The following is a 10,247-nucleotide window of genomic DNA, read 5'->3' on the forward strand; positions in this document are numbered from 1 at the left end:
TAGAAACAACGATTTCATTTCACGTTAATGAGGAGAAATGATGAAATAAACAGAAATGCACACTGTGATGTTTTTATTCATCCATAGAGGGCTGCATTAGATTTTGTCTAAAGCAAAGTAAACTGAAGTTGTGTTTGGTTATAAAATGCCTCATTTTAGTGAGACATCAGCAGACAAAGGGGAAGGTTTTTATATTTTACTGCTTTCTTGTGGTTTCAAATCATCATTTTGAGGATAATTGTCCATAAATGAACTCCTGTAGACATGAGTTGAGTCATAAAGCCGCGGATGTTTCATTTGTCACGTCTGCAGCCCATCACTACGTTGTTTTACAGCACACAGGCACACGCGGTACATGTGTTTTTAAAGGGGGGGAACTAAAACGAAGTTCAGCATTTGGACCATCCGTCCTTTCATAGACTCCAGACGTTTGCTGGCGTCTAAATCACAGAGTCCTCCTGCCTCCTCCTCCTCCGTGGGCCGCAGCAGCATCCGTACAGCAGAGCGAAGAAAGCCAAGGCCAGCGTCCCCAAGGCGAACAGAGCCAAGACCACAAAGCCCCCCAGGGCCCAGGGCTCCTGCTGCATGCGATGCAGGAACCAGTCCACCCAGTCCTCAGGTGAAGCTGTGGGTTCCTGCTGCTCCAGCAAACTGTGCAGGAAGGGAGGAATCAGCCCCAAAGTTACCCCAAAACATAGTTTTAGAAAAATATATTTATATATTTTTAACCTTCTGCTGGTGGTTCTTCCCCCCCTTCCCCCCACTAACACATTCCTGTTCAAACACCCACCTCAGCCCCGCCATGTCCAACCAAACGATCCGTTCACGGCTCAGCGACTCCCAACAGACGGCTCCAGTCCCCGTTTGGCTCTACAGAAAGCTGTGGAAGGACGTGAGGAGGCCAAGCATGGCGGTCCGCTGTCACCCTGCACGGGGAAGGCCTCTGTGGAGTCCACCTCGCCGCCAGGACAGCCGCCACGGCAAAGTGAAAACACCAGCTCGGGGTTAATGTTTAAACCATAAACGCTGACTGTTGGAGTCAAACAGGAAGTCCACTGATTCCTGCGCAGCTACAGCAACGACTGAACATTTACATGTGGAAGTGTTTTATTCAAACACAATGAACACACAAAATCAGCAACACAAGGATGAAGTTTCCTCCTCATGGTTATGGGCTCAAACTTTTAACCCGCGTGAGTCCAAAAGTACATTTTGATGGGAGTGAGATCCATGAACAGAACCTTCCTGTAGTTGCACTGTCACACCAGCAGAGGGCGCTGTGATACAGGATGAGGGCTCAGGAAGAGCCTCTGACATTTTCAGCAGCTCTCAGAGTCCCAGGTCATCCAGAAGCTCACGGTTCAGACGATGAATGCAGCGTCCATCTTCACAGATGAGCCTCGTTTGATGTTAACTGGAGTCCACGGGTCCTGCTGGTCCGGTTTTCTCCTCTCAGACGGGCTGAACTCTTGAGGCCTGATATTTGGGTTTCCCACAGCAGCAGCAGTGGATGCAGCACAGCAGGATCATGAAGAGGAACGTGGCTGTGAGGAGAACCAGACGAGAGGCGTCACTGATCCTACAGTCCAGACCTAAAGGTGCTCTGGATAGATCCGTTGGTCCAGACCCGACCCGCTTAATTTGGTCCGGATGGAGTCCTGAACCTTCTTTGGTCTGTATTCAGACTGCAGTCAAGGTGACTAAAGCGTGGAAGCAAAACCACATCACTACAGATCTCCTCACTCATTGGCCAGGAATTCTGATGGCTACGAGTAAAGTAATTTAATTACAATTGCTCCCAGTAACTAAAGTAAAGTAATTTAATTACTTTTTAAAAAGTATTTACCCAACACTGTCAGTGGATCTGTCTGCAAGTCCGTCTACCGAGGGTCATCAACGTTTTGACGTTTTTAGACCGTTACGGTTCATTTCTGTCAGGTCTGCGTCATTTTATATTTTTATTTTTCAATACTTATTCATTTAAGGAACCAAACAACCTGAGAAAACTGCAGTAAAACGTCCAGCTGCTGCATGAAGAAGCAGCCGATGAAAACTGGACCATAGATTTCATCTTCTGCAAAAGTTTAACTGTAGAAGAAAAACCAACAAAGATAAAATGCTAAAAAAAAGGGGGGGGGGGGGGGTAGTCTGAAAATCATGTAATTTCCAGGAAAAGATTCAAGTCGGTCCAACATCATGAATCCTAAATGCTAAAATGAACTGATGCTGTGACAAAGTGACGTCACGATCTGTGGTAAACTGTCATTACTAACCACACGTTTAGTGGAAATAATGTGATGATGGGTTCAAGTCAGACAGAAGCTCTTTCTGGAATTAAAGTCATTGAACCTCCAGTTTCATGTTTTCCAGCCAAACTCACCAAAAAACAGGACCAGGATGACGAAGGCCCCCAGCTCCAGCGGACTTGCCTGTCCGAGTCCCTGCAGCTTCATCCACACCTTCTCCAGGAGGTTCTGGAACTCCTGCTTCACCTCCATGGTGGCTCCTCGATGCAAGCGGCCCTCCTGCAGGAGCAAAGGCAGAGGATGAGGGAGGGAGGCTGGAGGAAAGAGCTCCAGCAAACCCTGTAACCGTGGCGTTCCCTCCCTCTGAGCGCACGCTCCCCGAGCACGCTCCCCGAGCACGCTCATGAGCACGCTCAGTCACACTCAGTAACTTCCTGTGTGAGTGGGAGCGTGTGGACAGACCGCATGTCCACTCCTTCACCTCCTCTCTATAAACAGTCAAACTATTTCCGGCTGGCATTTCAGGAGCAGACGTGTCGTGGCGCCGCAGCAGCTGTGTGTGGGTGAGACCCGGCTGACTGATACCGGGCCGGGGGTGGTACTGATGAGGAGTTCAGTTTGAGTCTGAAACAAACCTGAGAAGATGCAAAAAACAGCAGCAGAGCCAAAAAAAACGAGACTTTCCTTACTTTCCTCAACTGCTGCAGCGCTTGTGTTGCTAAGCAACCAGTAGGCGTCATCAGATCAGATTGTTTACAAACACATTTCCTAACAATAATGATGTAAACAAAAATGATGACATCTCTGATTGTTGAATCAATGCTGGAAAATGTAAAGCAGCTGATGTTTCTGCTCTTTTTAGTGGTTAGTCTCTGTTTTTCCATTCAGTTGAACAGAATTCATGTTTTTTTTTTATCAGTTAAGTTTAATAACATCCCTAAAATGAGGCAAACATGCCATGAACAGTGGTCAAATATGTGGTTTTCTGCTCATTTGCATAATTCTGTTTGAGTTCTCCTTCAGTCTGACTCCATGAAAACAGCAAAAGTATGGAAAACATTTGAAGAAACGTTTCATTTCTGAGCAGAAATGTTTGGTCATGTCTGTATGTTTCTGACATAGAAACATATTAATGTCCTATGTTTGCCTCACGACTCATTTGTTTCTGAACCACAAGCTAACGGGTTTCTGTCACACTCACTCCCATCTTTTTATGTGAAAACAGAATCAGAATCATCTGCATTCTGCTTTGGATCAGAAAAAGCCTTCGTGTCAGAAATGCTCCTATTGGCTGCTGTTCATCTCACGGCTTCTGCTCCCTGCAGCATTTCCTCCACATTTATTGGAGCTCCTGGTCACTGATGGTTTAGATTCGGTTTGTTTCATGAAACCTCTGATGATTTACGGACAAACGGTGTTTGGAGATGATGGCAGGACTGTTTGGTGTGTGTCCACGCACACATCCAGCTCTGAAATGTTCCCCGCCGCCAAACGCCTGACTAAAAACCACCAGGATTCCTGCCAAGTTTCAGAAACAGCCGCTGACGGAGTCTGAAACACTGAAACCGAAGTGGCCGGAGAACCTCAGAGAGACACGGGTGAAGATGTTCAGGTGAAAAAGACGGAGACAAACGGGACAAACCACGGAGGAAACGTGGCGTCTGGCGGCTCCCACGCGCCCCAGAACTAAACTCTCCTCGTCCAAGTCGGAGTTTGAGTCACAGGAGCAGAACGAGAGAAGCGGCTCAACAGAAAGTGAGTTTTTTAGCTTGTTTAGCCGACAACCATGTGACGAGAGATTAGGAAGTGAGCATGGAGGTGGAGGGATCATGGTGTGGGCTTTGAACAGCAGGTCAGGGTTCCAGATTGACTGAAGACCAAAGAGTCAATGATTGAAATGGATGGGCTGAAGTCCAGGCGTCTGAGATCTCAGAGGATCGGAGTGAAGCATTCTGGGTAAAAACATGATGAGAAACAGGACTAAGAGGAACCTGAGCAGCTGCTGAATCTCTGAGGACCTTAACCATGCCCACATGTTTCTCTGGCTTCCTGTTTGTGCTGCTGCAGTCAGAAAAAAGTTTCTGCACGTTTTCCTCTGCATGCCATGCCCCCCTCCCCCCTTTTAACAAGTTTCTTCTGAAATGTGAATAACAGAGAATAAGAAGAAACAGACTCACCTACTTCTCACTGCTCTCTGGAAGCTGACGGCATCCTCTGCTGGACTCCAACGTCTGCAGACCTCCTGTCCTCAGTCCTCCTGTCCTCAGACCTCCTGTCCTCAGTCCTCCTGTCTGCAGACCTCCTGTCTGCAGTCCTCCTGTCTTCAGTCCTCCTGTCTGCAGTCCTCCTGTCTTCAGTCCTCCTGTCTTCAGTCCTCCTGTCTTCAGTCCTCCTGTCTGCAGACCTCCTGTCTTCAGTCCTCCTGTCTTCAGACCTCCTGTCTTCAGTCCTCCTGTCTTCAGTCCTCCTGTCTTCAGTCCTCCTGTCCTCAGTCCTCCTGTCCTCAGTCCTCCTGTCTTCAGTCCTCCTGTCTTCAGTCCTCCTGTCTTCAGTCCTCCTGTCCTCAGTCCTCCTGTCTTCAGTCCTCCTGTCTGCAGTCCTCCTGTCCTCAGTCCTCCTGTCCTCAGTCCTCCTGTCTGCAGTCCTCCTGTCCTCAGTCCTCCTGTCCTCAGTCCTCCTGTCTTCAGTCCTCCTGTCTTCAGTCCTCCTGTCTTCAGTCCTCCTGTCTTCAGTCCTCCTGTCCTCAGTCCTCCTGTCTTCAGTCCTCCTGTCTGCAGTCCTCCTGTCCTCAGTCCTCCTGTCCTCAGTCCTCCTGTCTGCAGTCCTCCTGTCCTCAGTCCTCCTGTCTTCAGTCCTCCTGTCCTCAGTCCTCCTGTCTTCAGTCCTCCTGTCTGCAGTCCTCCTGTCCTCAGTCCTCCTGTCCTCAGTCCTCCTGTCTGCAGTCCTCCTGTCCTCAGTCCTCCTGTCTTCAGTCCTCCTGTCTTCAGTCCTCCTGTCTTCAGTCCTCCTGTCTTCAGACCTCCTGTCCTCAGTCCTCCTGTCTGCAGACCTCCTGTCTGCAGTCCTCCTGTCTTCAGTCCTCCTGTCTTCAGTCCTCCTGTCTTCAGTCCTCCTGTCTGCAGACCTCCTGTCTTCAGTCCTCCTGTCTTCAGACCTCCTGTCTTCAGTCCTCCTGTCTTCAGTCCTCCTGTCTTCAGTCCTCCTGTCCTCAGTCCTCCTGTCCTCAGTCCTCCTGTCTTCAGTCCTCCTGTCTTCAGACCTCCTGTCTTCAGTCCTCCTGTCTTCAGTCCTCCTGTCTTCAGTCCTCCTGTCCTCAGTCCTCCTGTCTTCAGACCTCCTGTCTTCAGTCCTCCTGTCTTCAGTCCTCCTGTCCTCAGTCCTCCTGTCCTCAGTCCTCCTGTCTTCAGTCCTCCTGTCTGCAGTCCTCCTGTCTTCAGTCCTCCTGTCTTCAGTCCTCCTGTCTTCAGACCTCCTGTCCTCAGTCCTCCTGTCCTCAGTCCTCCTGTCTGCAGTCCTCCTGTCCTCAGTCCTCCTGTCCTCAGTCCTCCTGTCTTCAGTCCTCCTGTCTTCAGACCTCCTGTCTTCAGTCCTCCTGTCTTCAGTCCTCCTGTCCTCAGTCCTCCTGTCCTCAGTCCTCCTGTCCTCAGTCCTCCTGTCTGCAGTCCTCCTGTCTGCAGACCTCCTGTCTGCAGTCCTCCTGTCTTCAGTCCTCCTGTCTGCAGTCCTCCTGTCTTCAGTCCTCCTGTCTTCAGTCCTCCTGTCTGCAGACCTCCTGTCCTCAGTCCTCCTGTCCTCAGTCCTCCTGTCTGCAGTCCTCCTGTCTGCAGACCTCCTGTCTGCAGTCCTCCTGTCTTCAGTCCTCCTGTCTGCAGTCCTCCTGTCTTCAGTCCTCCTGTCTTCAGTCCTCCTGTCTTCAGACCTCCTGTCTTCAGTCCTCCTGTCCTCAGTCCTCCTGTCTTCAGTCCTCCTGTCCTCAGTCCTCCTGTCTTCAGTCCTCCTGTCCTCAGTCCTCCTGTCCTCAGACCTCCTGTCCTCTCAGACGTTCTCCTCCGTCTCCTGGTCTCCTTTGGAGGTTTGGAGCCGATCCGATCCTTTCTGTGTCACTGTTTTCCCAGCAGCTCACTTTCTCCTCTTGTTCTTTGGGGAGTTTGTGCGCCTCCTCCTTTTCCTCCCCCTCTGTACATCTGAGCGCTCACTCACTCCTCCTCTTCCTCCTCCTCCTCCTCCTCTCGCTCTGTCGCTGCAGACCAGCTGTGCTGGGGCCTCTTTATTTTTGTTCTCGGTCTCCATGGAGACGAAACCCGGGCGGGGGGGGGGGGGGGTGTCTGTATGTTGTCCCGCCAGCTGACCTGAATGTCCTTTTAGAGCTAGTACCTTTAACTGTTTCATTACCCACAATGCCTTTCTGCACAGACTTTGAGAGCTGCAGGACCGTCTGACAGACAGAGCAGGTCTGCAGCTCCAGAACCGGCCCACAGTCGGGACACTTCAGGGAAAACCCGAGTCCGGACGGTTTTAGCGGAGATGCCGTTTAAGGTTCCTCACGGGGAAGAGTCCAGAATGTCGGAGGGCTGGCCCAGAGTCCAGGTCCTTCCAGGAAAGGCGTGGACCTGAAGCCAAACCAAACACAGACGCCACATTCAGGCCCGTTTCTGGGAGCAGCAGTTTGGATTCCAGCCAAGAAAAGTCGACAAAAACAGGATTTGATTCTGGAGAAAGAAAATAAAAGTCCGTCTCTGATTTAGAGCAGATGCTCTCTGACAGCTTTGCAGCATTCTGGTTTGAGGCTGCAGGCTGGTCCAGAGAGGAGCTGTGTTTGAACTCCTTCCTGTTTCCGTGGCGATGGACAGACTGACAGATGAAGACAAACGGGAGGATTCTGAGCAGAGAGGTGGAGGTTTGTTCTGGACCCAGATGAGGGAAGTTATCTAAGGTCCATCTGGTCTCTCGGGGCGTTTGACTTGTTTGGTTCTGAAGACCAGACAGCTCCTTGGCGTGTGTCAGAACTGCATCTGTGCCGGATCCAGAGGTCCGTCTGAAGATCCCCATGGTCTCAGACTGTTGACGTAACAATGGCAAACACCAAACTGAGACCCTCGTCTTCCTCTTTGCCGTGACCCTCAGTGTGTCTGGGGTCATGACCCTTCACTCCTCCAACAAAGCTGTGCCGCGGTCTTCCTCTGCTCTGCTTTCATCGTCTGTTCCGTGTTCATCTGAGACCTTTTCACATTAAAGACTGAACTCCTTCAGCCATGGACTCTCTCCAGGCCATCCCATAATAACAGAACTGAGAGGTTTCCCTCACATTCCTGCTCTTTGATGCTCTCAGCTTGGAAAATGCAGGAATGTTTCATGAAATTAGATTTACGGCTTGAAAGTCGAAGAGCGGAGGCTGGAAATCCGTCAGAGACTCTTTTGTCCGTCCATCACTCGTCTGTCCTGTTTATGTCAGTCGCTGCTGTTCAGCATTCAACCCCCCCCAGCCCAAGCATCTCTGTCTGCAGACCCCCCCCCCCCCCCCCCCCCACATGAAAAGTCAGGGACAGCAGAGGCTTTTGTGGCAGAAGTTTGTTCATGAACATTTCCTTTATAAGGACACAGATGAGGTTTGAATGAGAGCCGTGTAGAGACGGGATCCTGATCCCTGCAGGACAGACGCTCAGCCATCAGGGCCGTTTAGGACCTTTCAGAATAAAACTCACTTTATGGCTGTTCTAACCACAACATGGACCGACAACTGATTCTGTTTCTTGGGGAAATCGCTTCCAAAATTTGAGTCTAAACACTTTTTCACAGAAATTCATGCAACATGGTAAAATGATCAAATAAGAGTTAACCTGAAAGCAGTGTGTTTCACCTGCGCATGCGTGGCATTTCCTTTTATAGAAAATGTACTGTTTTGTATGCAACATAAAGAGTCTTGGGGGGTGTCGCCCTCTAGTGGTGAATCTGTTGTAGCCTTAGAGGACAATTGGACGTAAATGTCAGTTCAAACTGAAAGCTTCCTTTAAAGTAGAGGTGTAAATATTAACAGCAGTATTTTCTGTTATTTAGTCGGTTTTAGGAGAAAAATAACAGGTTTTATTTTTCAAATGCACATTTTCACCTTTTAACTCATGTATTTATAAATGTTACATTAACTAACTGAATATTTAGTTAGCAGGCTAACTATTTAACTTAAAATTAATTAGTCTTGTTATTGTGTATATTTAGTCTATTAACTAAATGTTCAGTTGGTAAACTAAGTATATAATTTTACAAAGTTAATCATTTAGTTCGCAACTTAAATGTTTAGATCTGACCTAAATATTTATTTCCCAAAGTAAACATTTAAACTTTGTAACTTGTGAGTACAAATCAAATATTTATCTCCAAACTAAATATGTAGCTATCATGCAAATATACGTGTCACTAAGCGGAAGTGGACTATCAAAATAAAGCTGGATTTTGTTCAGTCTGAAGTGATTCTCTCGTCCATCGTGTCTTTGTGCGTCACAGATAGGAGACACGTCCAGCCTGAGGACTCGCTTTAGCGACTATTCTTTGGAAACAGGCTTCTTCTCAGGCATCGCTGCTGGACCACCGTTTATTTGAACGATGGTCATTTGCCTTACTGTGCTCAGCCTGTTTGCCAATGTTCATCAGCATTGGGGGGGTGGGGGTGTGAGATGGGGTTGAGGTTTGTATGTTGGTGGGGAAGGGCTATTATTATTATTATTGAATTATTGTACTTTTGTTATGTTATTTTTGTGGACGGCACTTTGCATTACATTCTGTATGAAACTGCTGTATAAATAAAGGTTGATTTAAATTGAAGGTATTGAACTCGCGCTGCTGCTGGACCGGACTGTTACCGTTAAACCGGCCGCCTCTGCCACGTCACTCGCGTTAGGTGTGAACGCAGCATAACTGCGCTATCTGATCGATTCTAATGTATTTGGCTACAACTCTCCTTTAGAAAACAGTCTGTTATTTGATTTATGGGATGAAAAAATGTATTTGTGGCTTAAAAAATATTCTGAGGCCTTTTTGATTTTTGGTGGTGATTTCAATGTTGTTAATGACAAAACCTTAGATAGACAGCCTCCTAAAAACAAACCACAACAATAAATATTTATAACATTTCATGGATACATTTGAAATTGTAGATGTATTTAGAGCAAAACTCCCTTCATTCAAATCATTGTTTATTATTCTAAATAATCTCTGATTGGTTATTGGCTCACATAAAAAAATAAATGTCACTGATGTTGATTCCCAGAGTCAGAACTAAACAAGGGGAATCAGCGTTTCAATATTCTGCAGCTAAAATCTGGAACAGCCTCTCTGAAGGCGTAAGACAGGCCTCTTCTGTGTTCATGTTCAAATCTAGACTTAAAACATTTCTGTTTAGCCGTGTATATGACTGAAAGGTCCTATCTGCACTTTTCTTTCCTTTCCTTCCTTTATTTTTAAATCAATTTTCAATTTTTTTTTTAACGTTGATTATTTCTATGATGTATTGTGATTTTAATGCATTTTTCTGTTTTGTGAAACACCTTGAATTACTTTGTGTACGAATTGTGCTGTACAAATAAACTTGCCTTGATGTTGATGTGAATTCTCATGCAGCTCCTTTTTCTGACCAAATGATCGTCTCCCTAAAGTTAATTCTCCCCAATGTCCAACATTCAGCGCTGGAAATAAATAACAGTCTTCTGTCCCACAACACTGTTATAGAAATGACAAGAAAAATGATCAAATCATTCTAAGCTACTGCATCAACAATGTATTCAGTCCTAACTGGGAATTATTCAAATTTAACAACAAACTAGAAAAAGGAATAGAAGGAAAAGGTGCATTTATGAGATGTAGAGCAAAGTGGATGGAAGAATATATAGTCATAATATTCCAGTTTCCCCCAAAGAACTCGCAGTAGTCATGGATGCAGGAATGAAGGAATTATAATGTTATTTAAATGTTTTTTACACCTTTACCATCACGTTCAGTCTCAATATTGGT

The 10,247-nt window shown here is 47.1% G+C and overlaps 1 protein-coding gene across 1 annotated transcript; it reads left to right on the top strand.

The window, feature by feature from the left end:
• Positions 1-4,058: 4,058 nt before the first annotated feature.
• On the top strand, positions 4,059-6,960 carry LOC111946450 (keratin-associated protein 10-6-like). Its single transcript, XM_023949778.1, has 2 exons — positions 4,059-4,064; positions 4,844-6,960. The coding sequence occupies exons 1-2, from the start codon at positions 4,059-4,061 to the stop codon at positions 6,683-6,685; spliced, it is 1,848 nt and encodes a 615-aa protein (XP_023805546.1). The 3' UTR covers positions 6,686-6,960.
• The last annotated feature ends 3,287 nt before the right edge of the window (positions 6,961-10,247 follow it).

Source organism: Oryzias latipes, chromosome 19 (genome assembly GCF_002234675.1).
Source record: "Oryzias latipes chromosome 19, ASM223467v1".
Lineage (NCBI taxonomy): Eukaryota > Metazoa > Chordata > Actinopteri > Beloniformes > Adrianichthyidae > Oryzias > Oryzias latipes.